This window comes from Engystomops pustulosus, chromosome 10 (assembly GCF_040894005.1).
Source record: "Engystomops pustulosus chromosome 10, aEngPut4.maternal, whole genome shotgun sequence".
NCBI lineage: Eukaryota > Metazoa > Chordata > Amphibia > Anura > Leptodactylidae > Engystomops > Engystomops pustulosus.
Window position 1 is genome coordinate 76,166,593 of NC_092420.1, and position 26,757 is coordinate 76,193,349.

The 26,757-nt window shown below is 41.4% G+C and overlaps 1 protein-coding gene across 1 annotated transcript; it reads right to left on the bottom strand.

Moving 5' to 3' along the window:
• Positions 1–283: 283 nt before the first annotated feature.
• NCF2 (neutrophil cytosolic factor 2) lies at positions 284–26,029 on the bottom strand. The gene is made up of 15 exons (XM_072127286.1): positions 25,746–26,029; positions 23,663–23,745; positions 21,878–21,986; positions 21,585–21,722; positions 16,000–16,107; positions 15,237–15,296; positions 13,761–13,804; positions 12,421–12,562; positions 5,444–5,506; positions 4,356–4,440; positions 3,688–3,725; positions 3,457–3,608; positions 2,228–2,333; positions 1,594–1,747; positions 284–816 (listed from the first exon to the last, which is right to left on the bottom strand). The coding sequence occupies exons 1-15, from the start codon at positions 25,917–25,919 to the stop codon at positions 746–748; spliced, it is 1,527 nt and encodes a 508-aa protein (XP_071983387.1). The 5' UTR covers positions 25,920–26,029; the 3' UTR covers positions 284–745.
• Between the last annotated feature and the right edge of the window lie 728 nt (positions 26,030–26,757).

The following is a 26,757-nucleotide window of genomic DNA, read 5'->3' on the forward strand; positions in this document are numbered from 1 at the left end:
GTTGTACGGAGCTGCTGCGCTTATTGATGCAGACGTGAATCCATATAGATTGAGTACAAAGATATCCGAAAATTCTTCTGTCCCAGCCCTTTATATGCAGCAGCAGATGGTTTGACGTGGATTTTGACCCATAATCTCCACCAATGTCTGATCCAACTTGTGAAAAGATCTTTTCAGCCTGAACTGAATATCACATAACGGCACAGAAATGGAAATATTTCCGTGGCATTTCGATTACAGGGGTAGTAATTACTACTTCTCACAACAGCTTTTTTTTTTTTTCTTCAAATTTTTAATTATCTTAAGATTTACAAGACATCCAATGCTATAAATAATGTAGGGAGAATATAGGAGGCAGCAATACAGCTGTGCACCGTACTACATACACATTATATCTGCCTTTTTATGTATCCAATTGTGCCCAATTCGGACATAGTTAGAGATTACAAACAAACTGATCAGACTACAGTGTTTGTAGTCTGTTACCGTGGAGACATACCAGCTATGTACACATCATAACTGTATTTACAAGGTTAAAGCAATGAAAGATGGACACCTTGCCATATAAAAATCATATAGTCTTGCTCACTGACTTGGCATAGCTGGACATTGGTTAAAAAAGTCTTTAGCCTTTATCCAGCGCCTACAGTCTTACTGTTTCTAATTTGAGTTTCTTACTGCTCACTTAGCCACAAAGCGGCTCATAAGATCTGGAGACGTCTTAATATCCATAGATGATTGGCCGCTACTGCACAAAGGCAGATGGAAAGATTCCCACTTTCTCGTGACATTCTCCTTCCCACCATTCCTGCGACACTGTAACAGAGCAAAAGTGCCATGAAATTGTATCCATTACTCGCACTTCACGACCAAACTTCTCATTAAAGCGAATCTCCACATAAACTCACGTGGTCTCCTAAAGTTCATGCTCGGTTTCCACTGTACATCACATTTAAAGGAAACCTACCATTTGATTTGATGCATTATGAACCAAACATACCTTGAGAATACTGTAGCTACACTGATGCAGAAACATATCTTGTTTAATCTCTGAACCGAGAGCTTTTGCTGAAAAAACAATTATAAAATTATGCTCGGCACTTCTCCTCATACCCTAATTTATGCACTGATTCGGATGAGCTGTAATCACTGTGTTGTCCCTGACAGGCAGAAGTAATCAATCGCAGCACCATCCCCCAGCTGCTGTGTATGAGTCATCCAGCTCAGGAAGCTCTGTGTAATCTACTCAGCCAGTCTGTAACCAAGCTTTCCCAATGTCCTGAATTTTATAATAGTTTTTTGAGCAAAACCATTTGGTTCAGGGATTAAACAAGATATGTTTCTGCATCAGTGTAGCTCCAGCATTTTCAAGGCATGTTTGGTTCATTTGCATCAAATCAAATGGTGGATTTACTTTAAGGGCAGAAACTAGGATGTAACAGCAATCTGATAGATGGAGGTTAGACCCATTATCATGCATTAAATGAAGCAACAGTTCGAACATGTTTAACACCTACAAAGTAACTAAAGGTGTGAAACGCTATCATGTCCTATTACAACCATTTCCATTCCTCAGAGGGTGGCCATACTTACCTTTATTTAGGACTTTGATAACATCTCCTTTCTTGAATGACAAGTCTTCTGGCTGTGAAGCCTCATAATCAAACAATGCTGTTACAGTGGTTCCTGCTTTCTCGTCTAATGTTGGAGGACTTGGGCCTCCTTCTTTTTCCAGAGACTGTTTTTCCTAGGAATAGTGAACGTGTACACAATTATTTTATACATAGTTACTATAACTGAGAAATTTAAAGGGATTGTCCACTTTCCTACTCCTAGAATATTTTTAAATAGTGGGGTTACTGGTGCATCATGTACACCCCCAACTCTCTGAATGCACCAGATATATCCAACAAAGTCTATGGGATGAAAAAAAAAAAAAAAGTCAGGAGTAATTGTATGTGGAAAGGTAAGTTGTGCCTATATAACCACCATCCCACACACAGTACATTAGCAGGTCCTCACCATTTTACAGGGGTTGTAACCCCAATTTTGAAAATAAGCCTTAAATAAATTATTCTGGTAATCTTCCAAAACACAACATCTACAAGCCACATTCAGGCTACTGCGAGTAAAATGGCTGAAACACGGATCCCTAAGGTATTGCTGGATCGGTTTGGATAAGATTTTTTTGGACCATTTATCCAAATTAACACTTTCCATCTCTTACTTCCACATCCGTGCACTTGAGTTTCAGGCAGTTGTCTGTCATCTGTTCCCAGGCTCTTTCCACGTTGTCCTTACTTAGTGAGACCTCCTTGTCTCCATCTATAAAGCTGTAGAGATTCAAGGAAATATTCAGTGGATTCTTAAAGGGGTTGGCCACTTAACCTCATGTTTTTTGATGTGTGTGGGGGCAGGGTATTGGATAATTTACCAATATACTTCTATTAATAGCTCTGCTTTCCTGATATGTAAAATGAAGCCTCCTGTCTTTTACCTCATCAACCAGAGACTCCTGACCATAAAATGGCTGCAGATGGAGGGTCATGTGATCTCTAACTGTCCATGAACAATCACCCTGCCAGGATCTTCATCTTAGAGTTAGGAAAACCATCATCAATGTCCTGGCATGGCAATTGTTCATGGACAGATAGAGATCACATGACCCTCCATCTGTCCATGAACAATTGCCATGCCAGGACCTTGATGATGGTTTTCCTAACTCTAAGATGAAGATCCTGGCAGGGTGATTGTTCATGGACAGTTAGAGATCACATGACCCTCCATCTGCGGCCATTTTATGGACAGGAATCTCTGGCTGATGAAGTAAAAGACAGGAGGCTTCACTTTACATATCAAGAAAGCAGAGCAGAACATTTAATAGATGTATATTGGTAAATTACTTAATATCTCACCCCCAAACCTTCACCTCATTACAAAAAACTTGAAGTGAAGTGGTCAACCCCTTTAATATAAAGGGGAAGATTTACTCATCCTGTTAAGTATTATTTCACTCCAGTTGTCTGAGTTTACAGGTAAAAAAAGTGGAAAACATCTTTAACCGCAGCTTCTTATCAATAAATTAAACAACCCACTTCTATAGGGTTTTTATTCCAATTTTCTTGGAACAAGCCCTAGATTTCTGGCACACAGTGACCCTCAAAGAAAATTTGACCCTTGGTCCATCATTTCCATTTAATAGCTACGGTAGGTGTTGTTGGCCTAATTGACCAACGGAGGCCGGCGGTGACAGTAGGTGCCACACTGGACGGAGATCAGAGCTAAGTATAAGGTTTTTTATTTTTGTTTACAGAACCTGGGGCCAAATTAAGAAAAAAAAAATCTGATCCGCCCCCCCAACAACCCCTTTTAAAAATGTCTGAACAATAGATCTCAAACAATCCTTCCCGTTACTCTATGAATGGCTACCTTACAACCAACCGGACTTGCACTTACTGGAGTTTGATGGCGCAGGGAGTCAGCTTGAGTTTACTGCTTATCAATACCAGGAGGTCGTCGTATGAAAGTTTTTCAGAGACTTGTATCGCTACCGTGTACTTATAATAGACTTTAACCATATACGATGGTGACGAAGCCTCTACGGATTCCTGCAGGTAAGTGACAACAGTCATTCAGCACCATATACAGACACCATGCGAATTCTGGATAACCCCATATGTTACATACCTTTGGGCAAGTTGGGGATTTTTTGTTATTTGGTTTGTCTAGAGAGGAAAAAAAACATTTGACATATTAATACACATAATTTCACATAATAATAGTAATAATCTCCCAGTAAGTATATTCTGTACATCTCTGCATTAAATATCCATTATGCACACAATTGATACACAAGCTGCTGCCCAGAGATATAATATCAATGGAACAACCTCATCCTGCACCCTATAGACTGCTATGAGACTTCCGGTACAGGACATAAGACTAGCTGATGGTGGAAGTCAGCAACACAGGGCATCTAAGGGGTCTCCCGCTCTGGCGATCACAGGGGTTTTAGCAAACGGACCGCCAGCAATCAGAGATTTATCCCGAATCCAGTGTAGTTTATGGGAAAACTTCATTAACAGATCTGATAAGTCAGTCATCGAAACCTCTGAACTGATACTGATGGCTGTGTTCACACATTCAGATTTTCAGATGCAATTTTTGATGTCCAAACCAGGAATGGAGTTTTAAAACCGGAGAAACAGCTTCTCTCAATGATATGTTCTCACCCATTATGATCCAATCCGAAATTTGGCTTCAAAAACTGTATCTAAAAAACTGAACGTGTAAACCCAACCCTTCCATTCTGCAAACATTTGAGAACTACAATTGTCAAAATTGAAGGACCTAACCTGGTGCGTTTGTGGGAGGGGCTGGGATATCTGCGCCTGGACTTGTGTCTTTTCTCGATGCGTCCTCTTCCTCCGATTCAGCTGCCTGACGTAATAATTTACGAAAGAATTTTAAAAGATTTCTTAACGCAATTGTGGGACCTATAGATGAAAGTCTATAACCAATATTGGGAACACCCTTTTATTTCTAACAAGAAAGACAATGGGGCAGATTTACTTACCCGGCCCATTCCCGATCCAGCGGCGCGTTCTCTGTGGAGGATTCGGGTCTTCCGGCGATTCACTAAGGTATTGCGCCCGATATCCACCAGGTGTCGCTGCTGCACTGAAGTCCGTCAGAGTTCACTGGAGTTCACCATCCGTTGCTGGGTGCAGACAAGTGACCCTTTTTTTTTTTTTTTTTTTTTTTTTTTTTTTTAATACGGCGGTTTTTCCGAATCCGTTGGGTTTTCTAATGGCCACGCCCCCAATTTCCGCTGCGTGCATGCCGGCGCTGATGGGTCACAATCTGATTGCTTGCGCCAAAAACCCGGGGCAATTAAGGGAAAATTGACGAAAAACGGTAATATTTGGGTAACCCAACGTAAAAACGCGATTCAGGCCCCCATTGACCCCCATTGTGCAGATTTTGGTGTGAACATTTTTTCAAATTACAACTTTTAGACCAAATTCATAAAATTAGAGAGCAGATATAAGAGTCAGACTATTGGTGTAACTACCAGGGTAGCAGTCATAGCAGCTGCTCCGGGGCCTGGAGTGTTAGGGGGCCCAGCCAACTGACCTGACACACAAAAAAAAATTGACATCTTCCAGTAGTGGACATCTCGGAGAACAAATACTGGTAGAGGTAGAGGGGCAGCAGGATAGCAGGACTAGGTCCAGTTGTTATCTCCTCCATGTGCTTAGCGGCCTCCCACCCACAGCCCCCCCCCTCCACAGTTTGACATGCAGCCCAGCCTCTTCTAGTTACACTTCTGAGTCAGACTTAGACCCTGGTACTTTACAGCCCTTCTTTCTAATGCTAATGATGGACATGACCTTCCAGAAAGAAGGAACTGGGAGCTTAAAAAACCCTAAACATGTTTTACCTTCGTTTGGGAATGAAAGCGCAACTCCATTGGCTCCAGATAATTACACGGCACAATCCCTTTCTGTATCCACATACAAGAAAGAAGAGAACATGGGTCATTTTATCTAGTTTTGGTATAATCACCAGCCATAGAACATCTTTAACTGTTGTTTTTTTTTGTTTTTTTTTAAATGTCAATCACAGCCATTATAGACTTTGTATTTTTATGATTAGAGTAGAACTTTGTAATGGCACCACTTGGCGGTACAAAGTTTTGAGCTTTTATTCACCCCTAGTTGTGGAAAATTGTGAAACAATGAAATTCCGATACTGATATGATTTTTTGGAGGTCTTTAATTTTTGGGGTTGACCAACCGTAATGAATGGAAAAGAAACTGCCTCACGCCTATGCCTATACGCTCAGTGTATATCTAACATGAAGGGTGAAACTTTAATGGCACATAAGATAAATACATTTAGAGTGGTAACTGATATTCACAGGGGGAGATTTATCACAAGTGTCGACAGCAGAACTAGTGGCTCATGGCAACCAATCAGAGCTCAGCTTTCATTTTACCACAGCTGTTTATAAAATGGAAGCAGAGTTCTGATTGGTTGCCATGGCCAACTAGAACAATTCTGCTCTCAGAAACTACAGATAAATCTCCCCTTCTCTCCAGTGGAAAATTGGAAAATTTTTCAAAGGGCTTATTCACACAACCGTAATGGAGGCTGTGATCTGGAAGCACAATTTATAGGCAGATCATGCCCCCCCCCCCCATCACAGCCCCTCCCTTTCTATGAAGAGGCAAGGGGTGAAGAGTGCTCACCCTTCCTCCTCCTGGCTGTGTGCTACACCCAGGTTCCAGTCTGGGGAGCACAAGGCCATCTGAATGTGGCCTTATGTCAGTAGTTAGGCCCCTTCCACACTAGCGTTTTTCACGCGCGAGTTCTGCGCGTGCTTTTGACGCGCAGAACTTGCATTGCACTCTGTCCCATTGTTTCCAATGGGTCTTTCCTCATTTGCGTTGTTTTTCACGCGCGTGCTTGCGTTTGTTTTGACGTGCGTCAAAATCGCAGCATGCTCTACTTTTGCGTTTCACGCGCCCCATTCAAGTCTATGGAGACGCATCAAAAATGCATTGCACTCGCAAGCATTGCAAGTGCAATGCGAGTGCAATGCGTTTTAAATGGATGGGTTGCTAGGTGACATGAATAATTCCCCTGCTCGAGATCGAGCATTTAATTAAAAAAACACAGTGAAGAACAGTGAAGAATAGAATAAAAACAGTGAACACAGGATCATTTAAGTGAAAAACACATTAAAGAACACAGTGAAGAATAGATTACAGATGTTCGGCACATCTGCTTACTTGTCGGGAGATACGCACGGAACGGTGCGAACAAAATAGCATGTGAAGAACAATATATATGTGTGAAGAACACATTGCAGATGTTTCCACACATCTGCAATGTCTTCTTCACACATATATAGTGTTCTTCACATGCTATTTTGTTCGCACCGTTCCGTGCGTATCTCCCGACAAGTAAGCAGATGTACCGAACATCTGTAATCTATTCTTCACTGTGTTCTTTACTGTGTTTTTCACTTAAAGGGAACCTACCACCACGATTCTACCTATAAAGGTAGATCGGGTGGTAGGTGGATGTAAGGGACGTGAGGAGAGCTCTTTTTAGAGCTAATCCTCACGTCCCCGCTAACTTTTAATAAACTTTATTCCCCTAACATGTAAATTTAGTTATGCGGCTACTGGGGCGTGGAGTAGCCGGGCACGAGGCTACACAGCGCGGCTACTCCACGCCCCAGTAGCCACGTTACTCCTCCTACCCTGTGTGTTCGGCGCGCGGCTACTCCACGCCCCAGTAGCCACGTTACTCCTCCTACCCTGTGTGTTCGGCGCACAGCTCCTCGTAGCTGCGCGCCCTCGCCCGACATGCTGACGTTCTGCGCATGCGCAGAACGCAGCTGAGCAGCCACAGCTCCGAGGCTGGAGCTACTGCGCATGCGCAGAACTCCGGCTTGTCGGATGCCACGCACTGAACACACAGGGTAGGAGGAGTAACGTGGCTACTGGGGCGTGGAGTAGCCGCGCTGTGTAACCTCGTGCCCGGCTACTCCACGCCCCAGTAGCCGCATAACTAAATTTACATGTTAGGGGAATAAAGTTTATTAAAAGTTAGCGGGGACGTGAGGATTAGCTCTAAAAAGAGCTCTCCTCACGTCCCTTACATCCACCTACCACCCGATCTACCTTTATAGGTAGAATCGTGGTGGTAGGTGCCCTTTAAATGATCCTGTGTTCACTGTTTTTATTCTATTCTTCACTGTTCTTCACATCTGCTAACTTGTCGGGAGATAATATACGCGCGGAACAGTGAAGAATAGATTGCAGATGTTTGCATACATCTGATCACTTATCAGAAGACATTCTTTTTCAATTAAATAAAACATTTTATTCCCGAACCATGGTCCCTTTGAAAAATGCTCGAGTCTCCCATTGACGCAAAAAAACGCGAACAACACGCGCGTGAAAAACGCTAAAACGCTAATGACTCCAAGGAAAAATGGAACAAAAACGCAGCCAAAAACGTCAGTTTTTCACGCATTGCACCCTGACGTGAAATGCAACGCTAGTGTGGAAGGGGCCTTACTCTACACTTATTGTAATACATAGGCCGCGGTCACACGTACTGCTAGGCATCCGTTCATAACGTGACGCTAGCGCACCGGGGAAGGTCCTCGGCCCGAACGCACATGCGTTTCCAGAGAAACGCATGCGATCGGCTTAACAATCACATGCGTTTCCCTGGAAACGCATGTGCGTTCGGGCCGAGGACCTCCCCCTGTGTGCTAACGTCGCGTTATGACGGACGCCTAGCAGTACGTGTGACCGCGGCCATAGATACAATGGGGGAGATTTATCAGAAGTGTCTGAGAGTGGAATTGCCCATGGAAACCAATCAGAGCTCAGCTTTTATGTTACCACAGCTGTTTATAAAATTAAAGCTGAGCTCTGATTGGTTTTCACTGGAAATTAGAACAGTTTTACCTCAGACGCGATTGATAAATGTCCCTAATTGTATTTCTGCTTTCAGTACAAAGCACAGATCACTCATTCTGCGGTGACCAAGGCCTTATCTCTTCCTGGTCTTATCTCCCCCTCATGGTTTTAGCCACAGCTCATACTTTGAGCTTGAATCACAGAGATATGAAGTCCTATCAGCAGATACTGGAAACTACTGATATGACTGGCCAGTAATGTATGGCTCATGTGCTGTAGTGCAGGAACAAACTCTATACCCACTGTTTCACACCACTAGGGGGCTTCTTAAAAAAATTGCCCCCTTAAAGGGGTTTGTCCATGAAAGAAAGTTCTAAAATTTTAGTCCCCTTTATGATGTTTTCAAAATAAAGATAATTTTAACCCCCTTACTTGCTCTATAATTAACATTAGTGGTTCCACACACTTTTAAAAGTTGATAAAAGTTTACCTGGCTTTATTTCCTGCTCCCTCCTCCCCACTCCCTCTTGCAGACTTGAGCTGACCAAGTTATGCAGGCAAATCTCTGTCAGCTCATGTCTGCATGAGGGGAGGGGGAGGAAGGAGCTGGAAGAAGAGTTATAAGAGCAGATAATGATGATGACGACTCTGTGACTTGATGCAGTTGATGCAGCCAGGTAATGATAATAATAATTCTTTATTTATATAGCGCCTACAGATTACGCAGTGCTGCATAAAGTCAAATCAGTCTCTGTCCCCAATGGGGCTCACAATCTAAACAACCTACCAGTATGTTTTGGAGTGTGGGAGGAAACCGGAGGAGCCGGAGAGAACATACAAACTCTTTGCAGATGTTGACATGGGACTAGAACACAGGACCCCAGCCCTGCAAACTTTTAAATGGTAATTATAAAAGCAGATTTGGAATGAGTATTAGACTGTCCATGGGAACCTGTCATTAGGGGAAAATGTGAAATGCTGATGACAGGTTCCCTTTAAACATGTAGAAACAGGGATTATTTTTGAGGAGGCCTGTGTCATGTTCTTAACCCTATAGCCACTACCAACAAGTTTTGTCCTACATGTTGTTACATCGAGTGGTGGCTTCTAGATGTATCATCATATTTGTGTAGAATCAGATACATTATTATAATCCTGACAGATGGCTCTTTCATAGGACATTCAACTTCCTGACTGCAGATGGCTGAACGTGAATGACAGAAGATGCAGAACAGAATGTAACCACACAAACTGTGCACCGGACTGTTCTGCCGAAAATATCTGTAATTCATTTGAGTTTTTTGAAATGCTAAGATGGATCCAACAGGAATTTAAAGGGAAAGTGTCACAGAAACTTTTAAAATTTGGGTTTTTTGGCATATTTGAGATCTCTAACTTTTTGTCCTTTTTATAGCTGTGTTTTTTGCAGGATCAAGTTTTAATAGGTAACATTTTTTTTAGTACATTTGACTTTGTAAAAAAAATGTTTTTAGTACTATGGTACAAAAAAAAATTTACTTCAGTCTTTTTGCTTTGATTTTTACGGAAACGCTGATACCCTTTTTTAGGCTGCATTCGCACTGACGTATGCCTGCATGGCTACGGGTGGGCATAGGTCGGGCCGCGATGGAGAGGAAGGGGGAGGGTGACCCCTCCTCTCTGCATTGGATACATTGGATACGGACGTTGCACGCGTGCAACGCCGTATCGCTCCGTGCGGCCATTGCCGCCTATGGGGGATAGTGTGAATGCATACAATAGTGTGTATTCATTGGTTTTGGAAATAAAAAAATGACAATAACCTTGGGGGGCAAAGGTTTTTATTTACTTATTTTTGTTTACCCCCCTGCATGCTTCCCTACCAATAAAGGACGCTTTTCATGCCTTTGGAACCGGTGAGTGCCGTCATCTTTCTCTATGTTTATGTATAGATAGCAATAAGTTACTGCTTGAAATGCCATGTTGGCACTTCATGGTAAATAAGTGGATTTTGGTTTTAGTTTGGGCACTCGGTCTCTAAAAGGTTCGCCATCACTGTCCTACAGGGTCGTGTGCCCATAGAAGTGTATGGGGGACGTATATCGGTCGTATATACGTCCCCCATACGTGTGTGTGAATGCAGCCTAATACAGTGCAATACTTCTATATGGAATAGAATCAAACAAAAATAAATCTGCTAAGAATAATATGTTTCATTACCCAGGTTTTAATCAAGAACAAAGTATAAATAATCATTTAATAAAACTACCGTAATAAAAAGAGAAGTATCGAGTGTAACTTCATGACCAGGTGAATGGGTGACCACATAACATAAGGATACACAGAGTTTCCTTAACACAGGTCCTGGCTTATAGAAGTGAGTAGGAGACCCCCCTTTGTGACATCTCCTGACAGGGTCTTAAAAATGGTTTAGGGCTTATTTTTAGGGGATGTCTTATTTTTTTCCATGAACAAAAATATAAATTGAATCTTGAAAAAAAAATCTATATTTATTCAAATTTAATCATAACTTCATTTCCTGGAACATAACAATAATTATTCAAATCCTATATCCACTGTGAATTTCTTGTGACTCTTTTGCCTTTAGAATCATTGACCTCAACTTCTCATGTCTAGCCACCTCAAACACTTTCCTTACACGAGCCCCTCTTATCCATGTAGCTGCTTGGAGCACATTGCAATCTGTCAGCTCCTTCTTCCCTGCAGCTCCCCCCTCCTCCACCTCCATTCTGCCTTCAGCTGACAAGATGGAGCAATATCTTCTGAACCTTTAGACCCAGAAACACATTCCTGATGTTTTTTTAAAGCAGACAATCTCATCTTTACGTATATATAAGTATTTTGTTTCTAGATACCTTAAGCACAGATATATCCACAGTTATACTCAGGAGTGGGAGCCGTATATGAAAATTTCCAGCTAACTGCAAATTTACCAGATATCTCTGGTCTTCCAGCACTTAGAAACAAAATTGTATGATATTAAAGGGGAGATTCTCCTCTTTGAAATGACCATAGAATTGTGTTCCTAGGTGCCACAGTTCAGACAATATAGATGTTTGTAACTAGGGCTTATTTTCAGGGTCGGCCTGAAAATGCTGCAATATCCTGCTAGACCTTACTTTCAGAGTAGGTCTTATTTTTGGAAAAACTTTGATCCCGCTGAGGTCCTCATCTAGTAGTGTTTAAAGGGAAGTGTCTACTAAGTAACGAAATTCTTACAAAATAATCTGATTGTCAGCAGGTGGAGATTATCGTCAGTCTTCAGCATAGACAATCCTTTAAGTATCTCTTATTCTATAGGAGATCTATAGAATACCACCAGGATGAAGGATTGTAAACCAAGCACACTAATATAGTGGTGTGTGCCCCCTCTGCCAGGATCTGCTCTTCACTTAGCTTATCATGCCCTGGTTTTCACAAAAAAGGCTTTAAAAATTATGCAAATGAGTCTGTGGAGCTCCAGGATCCATAGGTGTTAATGGAGCCTGGAGCCCCTTAGGCTCATTTGCATAATTGTAAATCCTTTTTTTCCTATAATACCAGGGCATAAGAAGCTTAAAGAAAAGCACATCCTGACAGAGGATGCACACACCAGTATGTCAGTGTGCTTGGTTTACATACCTTCATCCTGGTGGTAGATTTCCTTTAAGGGGAGATTTATCATCACGTGGAAACCAATCAGAGCTCAGCTTTAGTTTTAGTTCTGTTCTAAGAGACTTATGATAAATCTCTCCCTTAATGTCTTAACCTTATAATGCTGTAAAGTCACGAAGCTGATGCTATTAGGGACTGACAGGGACTGACTGACATATAAGTGTACAGAGATAATGGGCAATCACTGGCTCAACCACCTCCATGACTTCTTATTTTGATAAACTTCAGACCCTATAATGACGTATGCTCTTCCAGGATCGGACATGTGACATTATTGTATGTATTTGTCATAGTTTCAAACACCAACTTTACTACACACCTTCCCGTTGAACAGGACAGTTGCCCAGTTATCATTCGACTTCTGCAGCACAAACACGATATTCCCCGGCATGACCTCCATCTCTTCCACAGTCTCAGGGGTGAATTCAAAGAGCACTCGGTGAGGTTTTCCCTGTAGAGTCCTGAAAAGACACTGTCAGTAGATATGGATCCATGAACCCCATGCCAAAACATAGCTGGGGTATGGGGTCCTAAACCTTTTAACTTTATAGCTGTAAATTTCTGCATTCCTAAAATTCTGGAGGGGAAAGGTGGCAGGGTGGTTTTGACTTGGGTTGGATTGGGCCCTTGGTGCAGGCACAATGCATAAAGTTAAAGGACACCTGTCATCAGGTCTGTGTTACTTGTCCTGTCACTACTACCTGTTAGAGCAGCTCACAAGGATCCCATCCCAGCCTTTATCTAGTTATTTCATACATTATTCATTGTAAAATCACATATTTTTTATCATGTAAATGAGGCTGGTCACATGGTCAGAGGCAGTGATGTCACCCCTGTTACCCCTCCCCTCTCCTCCCCCTGCTCATGTCTGTGTGTAATGTAAAGTAAAGCATTGCTAGTGTGTGTGCTGCATCTGCTGACATGCTGCATCCTCCTAATGTACAGGTGAGAGACACAGACATCAGCTACACAAGTACCTGACCTGTTCTGCTATAACATGGCTGCCTGGAGCTGCTGTATCTCTCCTATACACACACAGGCTGCAGGGGGTGTGGCCACCAGCACCAGGAAACACATCATTATACAGCCTCACATCATTATACAGGCTGTCAGTCATGCACTGGGGGTGTGGCTGTGCCTCCCACTCATGAATAAGGTGGACATCTTGAATATGCTAATGCTTCATTGGACATTTCACAGGTCATTTGCATACAGCTTTAGGACCTCATTGCTTAGGTTTACAGGCATGTAGAGAGACAATGAAGGGATAGAGGCAATGCTCTCTAATGGCAGTTTATGAAAATATATTTAGTTTAGGGGGGTTATTTTGCATGACGGGTTCTCTTTAAGCCCAGGTCAGTACACCTCCATTCAATTTGCCTGCGTCCCATGTTTAGAGCAAGATGTAGTGACCTTGGCCTTACTACATGCAGTGCATATGCAGTGGGGGCCAGAACAGACCCCCATTACCATTCCACTGTGGAAACACTTAGAAATGCAGCAACCGAGAGCTTGAAGGTGAAAAGTTTTGCACCCTAAAACTCTGCTGTATTACAGCTTCATGGCAGTTTAGGGGCCCCTATCAGTTCCCTTGGACTGATACTGATAGAATGAAACAGTGTGAATTTCTATTGTTCATGGTGGCTTTTTTTTACTTACCTCAGAATTTCAGGGGTTTTTGGCCGTGGTGGGGGCTCATTGGCCTATTAAAAAAATAAAACATTAAGGGTCTTTTATTTCACCTTACTTTTTGTTTTGCCGCCTGCTTATTTTGATGATAGAACGATAAAGATACAGTAGATACTTTCTATTTGTGAACAATATAACCTGGGATAGGGGGAGTGTAGGAAAAAATAAAGAGGAGAAAAAAGGCGCAAATATTGTGTGATAACGTCGAGCAATACTGTGGGTATACTAGTGTGATTCGAGACTCTCACCTGGATTTAGATGAAGAAAAGCGTATAATAGTATAGAACAGTATAGCAGCCACTCCTAGACCGCCACGTTCACCAAGGGACCAGAATCCTGGAACGATGTGGAGAATATATACCAAACCCGGGGAAATAGTCAGGGTGGCGCTGCGTTCAAAACTTCACTCGGAAATCCAAGTTCAAGGAAAAATCCGCTTTATTGTTAACAACGGATGTGACGCGTTTCAACTCCAAACTGGAGTTTCATCAGGCATCCTGATGAAAGCTCCAGTTCGGAGCTGAAGCCCACCGCGGGCTTCAGCGGATTCTTCCTTGAACTTGGATTTCCACGTGAAGTTTTGAACGCAGTGCCGCCCTGACTATTTCCCCGAGTTTGGTATATATACTTTCTATTTATGAAAGTTTATTTAACGTGCACTTGTCATCAGTAATGTCATTTTTAGCTGGTCACAGGTTTTAATAGCCTACACTATGCAGATTTTGTGTCTTTTTTAGCATTCTGAATACTGTCACTACTTTATAAAACTTTATTTCACATTAACTGTCCAGCAGGGTTTCAGGGGAAGGTTTAGATGCGGTAGCCTGTGTTCTTGTCGCCTCACACAATCTCTCTTTCCTCCACACTATCCCCCTCCCCATGCCTTGAAATAAATGTTCAAATTGCGAGATTACGCCAATCTAGTATTGAGCTAAATGTCAAAGCGCTTTGCAACACACTGGTTTGCTAATGGTACATTTCCTTTTAATTGTATCTCTTCCCTAGCAACCAATCTGCTTCCCATTGTTCAGTTCAGAGACAAATAAGTGCGAACCTCTCCTCTATGCGAGCTCTGTATAGATTGCACATATACATGACATATGAGTGGGCGCTATTGTTCTAAGGAAACCTCAGTTCTGTAGCAAGTAACAGGATTTTAAAGAAGTCTAAAAAATTTCCAGCTTTATGTAAGTTCCCTTTTTACCCAACCCATTCTTTAACATAGGGAATGTTTCTCAACCTAAACTCTCTGTATGTGGCTGGATAAGCAGTTTTTATCATATGGTCATAATCTATAGGTTTACATGACATTCCAGAAAGGTGACTTTCACTGAAAAGTACAAATTTCTCAGACTACGGCCTTTGTACTGGTTATATGGAACATATGTATGAGATGAATGTACATAAGACCTAAAACCCGTAAAGTTGTAAAACTTGTAAAGTTACCAGAGGTTGTAGTGGTGCAAAACCGGAGAAACTGTCCTTATCAATGACAGAGGCCACAACCTGCGTAGCAAAAACATTCTTCATTAACTCAAGACTTGATAAAAAAAAATACATATTTAGAATACAGTGATTCTTTTATTTTAAAGGGAACCTGTCAGCCGAAATTGTCAGGCACTTACTCATAGATCCTTGCATAATTTTTAAAGTTGATTCTAAAATCAACTTTTAAAATTATGCTAAGCACTGGGGGTGTTACTGGAACTTCCCGCCTTCCCATCATGCAGAGAAAGGGGGAAAGTGCCAAGAGAACAAAGGTGGGATGTCCTTCAGCCAGTGAAAACAGAGCATGGAGAGGTCCTGGTAACACTCCAATAGCACTTCTGGCTCATTAGCATAAATTTAACAGTTGAATTTAGATGGAAGGAGGCCATAAATAACAAGTATAAGAAGGTTATCACATGTACAATGCCTGGATCTATGAATAAGTGTCCCTGGTTTATCCATGCGTCATTATGCTGGTAGATTTCCTTTATGGGGTATTTCAGGACTTAAATTTTGATTATCAATCTAAAGAATATACTTGCAGCACGTTTTCCAGCCACAACACATTGAACGGCGCTAGTCTTGGATAGCTGTTTGGTGGGAACCTGGATAACTATTTGTTGATATTTTGCTTGAATTTACACACCCCAATAATTACTTTCTATAATAAACTGCGGCTCTGTATTATGAAAATATATATGATAATATATGTTGCACATACCGTTGCTTTACCCAAAAAGTCTTTCTTCTCCAGTTGCTCCACCAGTTTCTCATTAGGCTGAAACAATTTCCCTTTCGGTATTTCTGCCGGAGGAAAGTCCTTTTGTTTCTAGAGATTTGGACACCGAATGGTTAACATGTTGTTACAGGGATCATTGTAAGCTATAATTGTCATTGTCACAATGTTCAATCTCAATCAAGATTAATCTCTCAGCATCAAACGTATTATCCAAAAAAGATTACAAAGGACGAAAACGCTATTCGGCGACAACGTCATCTTCGAAAATCACATTTGCTCAGGAGGATTTTACTGGGGAAAGTTTCCTTCTTCTTTGTTGAGAACATTTGATTGTGAGATAATTAACAGGCCGCTCGGAGCGCCGGAGGTAAAAATAGCTGTCAGCCCACATATAGAAATTATACAGCAGCTCGAAAGCCACTGGGTGCTCCGTGCACTCTACACAACATGCTCCGGCACTAGATGTTCTTTTCACAATCTACGGGAAATTCTTCAGCTTTCCCCAGAATATATTCTATTTTTTGCTATTTAGAAAGAAAAATATTCAACTCCAGGGAATTATGAAAAAACATAAGAACTCATTATGTTCTCCCTGATTTGTTATGCTTTAGAGGGGTTAGACCCTATCCTGTCTTGCTGATCGGTGGGGGTTTCAGTGAGACCGCCGCAGATCATGAGAACAGGGGGTCCGGCAGCCCCTGAGATGAATGCAGCAGACGGCTGTGCATGTCCGCCCGTTCTCGTGATCTGGGTGGTTCCATGACTGAGACCCCCACCGATCAGCAAAATAACTTGGTTTGTGGGCAAACCCTTTTAATCATTGAAGATTTGGCAGAGCCCCCCATGGGCAGTAAAAGGAAACAAACACAACATACTTACCCTACCACAGCCCAACCAGGAGAGTTGGCGGCCACTGAACCCACTGAAGCCAATCAGTTTTCTCAACGGGTTGTGGTAACGTGAAATTAGTGAAGTCATGAGGACCACAGAGTCCACATGGCAGAGCGTCAGTGAACTGATGCTCATTGCGATGCCAGAACTGGAGGCCATAGATTTTGTTTGTCACCCATGCCCCATCCTCAAGGGAGGTTTTTCAGGAAACATCTTTTTTACAACTAAATATACACTATGATATTAGAACATTAATATCAGATCTTTGTGTCATTTGTTTAGCAGATGGACCTCCTTTAGAAGCAGGTACTTTCTGATAATGTGCCACTCATCAAGAATTGAACTTCTTTATGTGCACTTTAGGCATATCCTGACACTGCTGTGCTCATAGCCTCTCCTCTGCTTTGAGCTACTACTGCATTATTTAACCAGAAGCATTGCACAGCTTTTATTCAGAGCTGAAGGAGAGAGGCAGTGGAGCAGTTCAATTCAGAGAGTTAAGAGCAGAGCAGTGTAAGGACATGCCCCAATCGCTCTTGTAGAAGCTACAATCCATAACATAATTTCTTTTTTTTACAATGCTGTATGAAGTTTTTCAAGAACTACAGCCAAGCCCTGGTTGCTCTGATTCTCTTTGCCATAGGAGGACTAGAACCTGTGCTTCACTAAATTTGTAGATCAGCTGTAACAGTTATCAGAGGTGTCTGTAATGAAGCTTTATTGTTAATCCTGATTCTTATGAAAACCCAACATTTTTAAAATCCAATTGTCACAAAGACCAAAAAAAAAAAAATCTGTCTGGGGTTACAATTATAAAATATACAGTTCCGACTTACATACAAATTCAACTTAAATAGCAGAACAGGAAAGGGGGGCACAGTGAGATAACGGATTGAAATCCAAAGTGGGTGCAAGCTCGATGGGGTCTGACTCCAAAAATCCCAAGAACTCCAAGAGAAAAAGACAGGCGAGCAGCTCTCCGTGAAATTATAAAAAAAAAATACTGCTCGCCTGTCTTTTTCTCTTCAAATTCAACTTAAGAACAAACCTACAGAATCTTGTACGTAACACGGGGACTGCCTGTATATGTATAGACAACCCCTTTAAGATTATTGTATTATGGAGATATCACTGAGGCAATACCGATACTTAATTAATTCAATATACCGGGATGAAATACTTGAAAGCACCTTTTATTGATTCACTTTAAAATTTTGGCAAAATAAATAAAAGCAAAAAACAAGCCCTTACTTCGCTGATATAAATTATAGGGACGGATAAAAAGCAGAGAACAGCACAGTGTACTTTGGACTTGTAGACTCAGATGAATGTTTAGAAAAGAACTCTCCGTATGTCTTGTTTTTTTTCCTATATAGGTGTGATCCACAGAACAAATGGTAACACATAGGACCCATCCAAGGAAGGTCTTAGACATAAGGCACCCAGGATCATAGAGTAATAAAATAAAAAAAATAAAAAACGTAATAAAATTTTCTGGTCTCACTTCCCCTTGTGTAACTATTACTAAACGCATATTGCTTTATCACCCTGGCTTCCGTCTGTGGTTTTTAGTCATTGTCATTATCGGGGAGGCAGAATTGTTCTTACCAGATCTAAAGCAAACATTGGAAATTTTTTTGAAATGGGGATGTAGCTGCACAGGTCTGGTATTAAAGGTGTTGGCCACTTATAGCAAAGTCTAGTATGGTAACTATAATATAGGGTCACGTCACCCAACGGCAGCAGGATTTCCTGTGACATCCTGTGTCCTGGTGGATGGAGGCGGCTATGCAGACATTACTGTATACAACATATGTGCATATACTGCCAGATGTATTTTGGACTTTATATTACCTCTAGTATTGATACGAATTGTTCTAATAATATATACATGTTTATACATTTGGCACCATGTTTGTTGAGGTAGCATTGTATTCACTTTAAAAATTGCAATAGTCACAGGTGAGACCGAGAATAAAAGCCAGTGGGGCCCACCTACTGCTGAACAACACTTTTATCTAATTTAACCTCTTTTAATTTAAGCATCCTAAATCCTTAAACCTAATCTGTGCACTGAGATTTATGACTTAAAGGACACCTGTCATCAGGTCTCTGTCATTATTTCTGTCACTACTACCTGTTGGAGCAGCTCACAAGGATCCCATCCCAGCCTTTATCTAGTTATTTCATACATTAATCATTATAGAATCATCTTTTCTTTATTATGTAAATGAGGCTGGTCACATGGTCAGAAGCAGTGATGTCACCCCTGTTACCCCTCCCCTCTCCTCCCCCTGCTCATGTCTGTGTGTAATGTATAGTAAAACATTGCTAGTGTGTGTGCTGCATCTGCTGAGATGCTGCATCCTCCTAATACACAGAGACACAGACATCAGCTCCACAAGTACCTGACATGTTCTGCTATAACATGGCTGCATCCTGGAGCTGTTGTATCTCTCCTATACCCACACAGGCTGCAGGGGGCGTGGCCACCAGCAAGCACATGGAGCAGCCATTACATGGAGCAGCTGTCAGTCAAGCACTGGGGGTGTGGCTGTACCTCCCACTCATGAATAAGCTGGACAGCTTGAATATGCTAATGACTCATCGTACATTTCACAAGTCATTTGCATACAGCTTTAGGACCTCATTGCTTAGGTTTACAGTCATGTAGAGGCACAATGAAGGGATAGAGGCAATGCTTTCTAATGGCAATTTATGAAAATATATTTAATTTAGGGGGTTATTTTGCATGACGGGTTCTCTAAACTACTAAACTAAACTACTAAACTACTAAACACCCCATCCACCCACTGGAAAATTATTAAACTTTTAATGTCAGGAGTAGCACTGGGTCAGTATACATAACTGAGGCTAGAGAGAAATATACAGCTGCAAGGGTTACATTATTCTCCTTTTATTCCATTCTAACTACATTCTGAGAACACATCACTGCGCACAGATGGCATCTATTCAATATTATAGAAATGTCTCTATACATAGAACTTATATACCACTACTGTATATAAACTGCTATAGGCATCCATCTGACATTGATGTGAACTGATGTATCTAAGCTGCTTTGTTAGAAAATATGTATTATTAAATTTCTTTTTCAAAAAGTGATATTGATTTTTGGGAGTGGGTGGGTACCTTTGTGTCTGTGCCCATAATTTTGGCAATAAAAGACTCTGGCAATAAAACTGTCTGCTAGTCCTGCATCAGCAGGTTATGTGAGCTGCTGAAAGGTGCTGTTGGGCAAGCATAAAATTAGCTTGGGGTAAACTTTTGTCCATGAGACTTCAATTATGTCCCTGCTAAGAAGCATAAAGTTGAGGAAGGGGTGCAGGGGTTGTCATCATGCCAGTGGTCTTATATCTAGAGTTATAACTTGAAACTTCAGGGTTAAAATGTAAAATCTGCAACTGGTCCCCCAACTATAATAAAAATCTTTTCTTTTTTTTTTTAGTACAGGCTCAATGTTTAGACCAAGAGTCATCTTTGATGACTTTGATGCTTAAAGGGAACCTGTCACCAGGAGACCCATTTTTAGCACTCCCGCAGTCCCCACAGAGCATAGTACATACACTGCCAAAGTGTTTTTGTATTAAAAATAGGTTTTACAGAAAAAAAGATATGTTTTATTGTACCTTTCATTAGCATCTGCTGTGTGACTAGGCAGTTGCCAAATGGGAGGGGCTGGAAAGGAGCAGTTCCCCCCACCACCCTTGGGGAACTGCTACTCCATGTGATCTTTTCAAATATATGAAAACACCCATTACTTGGCTTAGCAACGCCCCCTGCTCCTCTACAGCCAATCCCGAGTGAGGGGAGTTATTCATATATTTGAAAAGATCACATGTTTCCAAAGGGTGGGGGGGGGGAACTGCCTAGTCACACAGCAGATGCTAATGAAAGGTACAATAAAACATATCTGTTTTTCTGTAAAACCTATTTTTTATACAAAAACACATTGGCAGTGTATGTACTATGCTCTGTGGGGACTGGGGGAGTGCTAAAAATGGGTCTCCTGGTGAAAGGTTCCCTTTAAAGGAAATCTACCATTTGGATCATGGATTATAAACCAAATACACTTACATGCTGGTGTAAGGATCTGCTCTTTTTTTAACTTCTTATGCCCTCGATTTTTAAGAAAATATACTTTAAAAAATATGCAAATCAGCCTAAGGGGCTCCAGGCTCCATTAACTTCTATGGAGCGTGGAGCCCCTTAGACTCATTTTGAAGCTTTTTCTCTTAAAAACAAAGGCATAAAAAGCTTAAAGAAGAAGGATCCCTACAAAGGGGCACATACCAGCATGTAAGTCTACTTGGTTTATAATCCATAATCCTGATGGTAGATGTCCTTTAAGGCTTCTGAATGCAGCCCCTCTCTGGGCTCTCTGCACCCCCTCCAGTTACGAAGCCTGCTTACATCTAAGGGGGTCCTAAGACAACAGGACAGAGGACAAGTATTGGTGTCCAGATAAACTAATCAAATTTAGAAAAAGTCTAAATATACTTAATAAATATAGATAAACATTATGTGGATTATGGATATGTGAGCTGAAATAAGGAAGCAGAACTACACCACGCAGTAATGATAATGAGCCGGCACTACAGAAGATCTGGGGATATCGCCGTGTACCATCTGTTATAAATAGAAGTTGTTCTGACCAGAATTTCCTGCATTGCCTTCTCTATCTTGGTTCCGTGCCGGGGTTCTACCTTCTGACTGAGGGCCAGGATGAGGTTTTCTTCGGCCTTCGCCCAATTTCCCAATTTGGCATTTGCAAGTGCAACATTATACAGGACCTTGAAATAAAATAGCAAAAATATAAAAAAAATGAAGAGTAACATAAAATATTGGTAGCTACTTTATCATCACAGATTAGGACTGAAGCTTTCTGTAACAAACAACTCAGCTGAGAATTAGTTGTGGTTACGTTGATGGCTGACTTGTCCCTCACCTCACAGCTGTAGAGTTTATAGGTCAGACCCAAGATCTTGTAGTCAATGAGTTGGTTTCCCCTCAGCTCTGTAAAGCAGCGAGACCAGTCCTGGAGAGCTTCACTATACCTGCACACAATACAATATAGATGGTCAGAGAGTTATCAGGACTGGCACTGTAAATCAAATCTAGACTCTCATTGTCAATCACTGTGTGTGGGTGGAGTTATCAGGACTGGCACTGTCAATTACTGTGTGTGGGCAGGGTAATCAGGACTCTCACTGTCAATCACTGTGTGTGGGCGGGGTAATCAGACCTCTCACTATCAATCACTATGTGTGGGTGGAGTTATCAGGACTCTCACTGTCAATCACTGTGTGGGTGGAGTTATCAGGACTCTAACTGTCAATCACTGTGTGGGTGGAGTTATCAGGACTCTCCCTGTCAATCACTGTGTGTGGGCGGGGTAATCAGGACTCTCACTGCCAATCACCACATGCAAGTGGAGTAATCAGACCTCTCACTATCAATCACTATGTATGGGTGGAGTGGTGGAGTAATCAGGACTCACTGTCAATCACTATGTGTGGGCGGGGTAATCAGGACTCTCACTGTCAATCACTTTATGTGCGTGGAGTAATCAGGACTCTCACTGTCAATCACTGTGTATTGGCGGGGTAATCAGACCTCTCACTATCAATCACTATGTGTGGGTGGAGTTATCAGGACTCTCACTGTCAATCACTGTGTGTGGGTGGGGTAATCAGGACTCTCACTGCTAATCACCACATGCAAGTGAAGTAATCAGGACTCTCACTGTCAATCACTGTATGTGGGTGAAGTAATCAGGACTCACTGTCAATCACTGTGTGTGGGCGGGGTAATCAGGACTCTTACTATCCATCACTATGTGTGGGTGTAGTTATCAGGACTCTCACTGTCAATCACTGTGTGGGTGGAATTATCAGGACTCTCACTGTCAATCACTGTGTGTGGGCAGGGTAATCAGGACTCTTATTGTCAATCACCGTGTGTGTGGAGTAATCAGGACTCTCACTGTCAAACACCATATGCAAGTGGAAAAATCTAGACTTTCACTATTAATCACTGTGTGTGGGCGGGGTAATCAGGATTCTCACTATCAATCACTGTATGTGGGTGGAGTAATCAGGATTCTCACTATTAATCACTGCGTGTGGGCGGGGTAATCAGGATTCTCACTATTAATCACTGTGTGTGGGCGGGGTAATCAGGATTCTCACTATCAATCACTGTATGTGGGTGGAGTAATCAGGATTCTCACTATCAATCACTGTGTGTGGGTGGAGTAATCAGGACTCACACTGCCAATTACTGTGTGTGGGAGGTTATCAAGGCTCTCACTGTCAATTACTGTGTGGGTGGAGTTATCAGGTATATCTCCCCAAGGAGTCCTATTGTTTTTTTTTTGCTTTTTACTCAGAAAACCTACTACATATACTGTTTTAATTTTGCACATTTTAGCAATGTGTGCACATTACAATGTATATTTTATGGACTGAATGCGTGGGTATACTAAGGTTTGACTCATGTGCCCGCGATATGCAGGTATATGTGTCCCACTGTGAATCTGTAAATTGTACACATGGATTCATTGCAGATTTTGAGATAATTTGGAAATTTTCACAGCTGTAAATGTGAAATTCTCATGTCTAATTTAGGATGTTTACATAAAATTAGGGGTCCACGTTTAACTAACATTTGATAGATAGTTCTAATTGATTTTTTTTTTTTAATGTAACAATCTAAAAAGGGTGGGACTTACTTGCCCTTCTTGAATAAGACTGAGCCACGTTGAAAATACCCCACTGCCAGGTGCTTGTCTTTTTCAATGGTGTTTGTAAAGGCCTAGAAAACAGCAATATTCATGTAAGAAGATCTAAGTGATATTGTACAGGTCCAACACACAACCTGTAGACCCGCCATCCCCACCTCCAGAAAAAAATATTTGGTTCTGGATCATATTTTGATTTTATATTGTATGTTATTATATATGCTTTTATATTGTATTACGCAGTTGAGGGCAGGGCTTGGTTTTTATAATACAAGTTGGCTTTTTCATTGGCAGCAGTTTAAGATACATAGCCTTTCTGATGACCTTTTCTTACTATTTCTTGGGAGGCTGGGTGACATAGCTGATTTTTAGCTCATTTTTTTGTTTGTATCACATTGTATTAGTTAAATAAAGAAGATTTAATTGAAAGTAGGTTTATGGGGGTGGGGGGGTTCTCTCGCAATATTGATATTTCCGTTCGCAGTAAATTCTATCTTTAGCAGACGTCTTTTCCCAGGATGGCCCATAGGCACAATATTAATTTGATTATACTATATATTATTAAGTGGAACCTGTATTCTTTGTCCACATTGAGTTATACTCCATATTTATGGTTTCATCATGCAATATTTCAATATTCTTTATTTTCAATTTCTATTCAATAAAGAATAGAAAGTTTAGACTTATTATTAATAAAATATGGGATTAGTAGCCTAGAACAGATCAGAACTGGCTGTGTTTCCAGAGAAGACGATATGTGACAATGAATCTTTGCCATTTATTTCCTCAACATCAGAAAATAGCTTAGGTAGATGTTCAATTCACATTAGTGATTTGTCTTTAAAAAATTGTGTATTTCAACCTCGTACAATATTCAAAGATAATACAATAATTTTGTATAAAGATTTTTACTGCATTCACTGAAGGTCATTATTCAACTCTAAAAGGTATCAGAAGGAAATAGGGCAATTATCTGATTGTCAGGGACCCCACATCATGAGGGCTATAGCATTGCTCCCACTATATAAATGGGGCAACAGATAGAGCATGGAAGCTGCCATTCTATTAATCGAGAGCCAGAGTGGGCTATAATATGGGGATTTTTGGTGGGAATCACAGGGCCTGAGGTTCCGGGGGCTCTGTAGCTGCCAAAACCACTTGCCAAATTTGAAACCAAGATAATACTAAGAGATAATAAGGAGAAGTGTCTTCAGCCCTACGTTCTATAAGTACAACTACTCTTATCCTGCATATCTGGCCACTACATAAACTACTACAACTGTAGACCTGCATATGTGACACAGAAAAGCGTGTTATAGTATGTAACTAGACATAAAGGGGCAAATTTACTTACCTGTTCCTGTCGTGATCCCCGATTCGGACGGTCCAACGAAGATGAAGTCCGGCGTAATTCACGAAGCTCGTGCGCCCGAGTTCCTGCATCCGTCGCTTCTCCGACGAGGTCTTCTGGAGTCCACCATCTTCTTCCTGGGGCTTGTAAGTGCGTGTCTTGTGACACAATTCGAAATGTTAAATCCCGCGCGTAGTCGGAATCCGTCGGGTTGTCCGATGCCCCCCCCCCCATTTGTGTCGCGTGCAAGTCGTCGTGATGCACCAAAATCCGCTCGCGTGCGACACAATCCCCTGTTAAATTCAGCGCAAAACGGAAATCATCGTGCAGCCCGGTGAAAATGCGCTCCGCGGACCCTTAATAAATGAGCCCCATTATCTCTAATACAAAGTATACTTTATGTGTAGGTGGTAGGGACCCACAATATCCTTATAGTATAAAACCTTTTTTAGTCTATTGTAGACTTTTTAAGATTTCTCGGTGCTATTGGCGCTCCATTCTGCTGCCAAAACAGGACACCAGTTCTCGTCCTTGATAATGATCCCAGCCGTCAGACCCTGACCAATCAAAAATTATGCAAATATGAAGAAAAATTGAATAGTTCTATTAAAATGAATTGGGTGATTGTTATTTAAGCAATTCCCACATATATTTTTATGGGGGCCCTAAGGTTAACCTTAATTAGTAACATGAAAATGATAACATTGCAACATGAGGTTTTACCTGTTCCGCTCCATATAAATCTCCTAATACCAAGTGGCAGCTGCCGATGTTGAAACAGATTTTGGAACGAGGGTCTGTGATGGATGTGAGAGACTTCAGGGCATTATTCCAATCACCTTTGTCTGCAGCAGCCACCCCCTCACTCCAGAGGCGCATAACCTCGACCAGGGCCATGACTGTGTACTGTGATGTTCAACCGATTCCTTATATTCTCTGTTACATGGGACTGCAGTCTTGTCCATAAATACTGGTGACACAAGAGGAAGCAGTGTGACACTACACAACTGTCAGCGACAGATTCTGAAACTAAAGATGTGACGACGTAACAACTTCCCCTATTTAATGGCCTTCCTCTATCTCCACTGCGCAGACTGGAAGGTTACACATGTATCCATCCTATTATATACTTGTATTCACTCATTGATTGATTTTTCATGTGTATAAAGCAGCAACATATTCCATAGTGTAGTACACAGATTGTCAACACTCAGATTTAAGTTTTCTATTTTAAACACTAGACGATTTTAACTCTTTCTGTTGGTTCAGTTTCTTATAGTTTATACAGGCGGTCCCCTACTTAAGGACACTCGACTTACAGACAACCCCTAGTTACAGACAGACTCCTCTGCCCATTGCGACCTCTGGCGAAGCTTCCTTTACTTTAGTCCCAGACTGCAATGATCAGCTGTAAGGTGTCTATAATGAAGTTCTATTGATAATCCTTGGTCCAATTACAGCAAAAAATTTTGAAAATCCAATTGTCACTGGGACAAAAAAAAAAAAAATTGTCTGGAGCTATAATTATAAAATGTACAGTTCTGACTTACATACAAATTCAACTTAAGTACAAACCCACGGAACCTATCTTGTATGCACCCAAAGTTGCGGCAAGAACGCAGCATTATATATATCTTACACTAGGGAAATATTGGTAAGACTTATACTGCGGGGGTGTCAAACTAATTTCACCGAAGGCCACACCGCCCTTTGCCTTCAAAGGGCCATTTGTAAT

Excerpts from the sequence above, each read along its gene's own strand:
- NCF2 (XM_072127286.1), bottom strand. The coding sequence starts at position 25,919 with ATGGCCCTGGTCGAGGTTATGCGCCTCTGGAGTGAGGGGGTGGCTGCT. Across the intron at positions 15,297-15,999 it reads ACTTTTTGGGTAAAGCAACG|GTTGTGGCCTCTGTCATTGA; the intron begins GTATGTGCAACA and ends TTTGCTACGCAG. Across the intron at positions 5,507-12,420 it reads CTGTCCTGTTCAACGGGAAG|AAAGGGATTGTGCCGTGTAA; the intron begins GTGTGTAGTAAA and ends ATGTGGATACAG.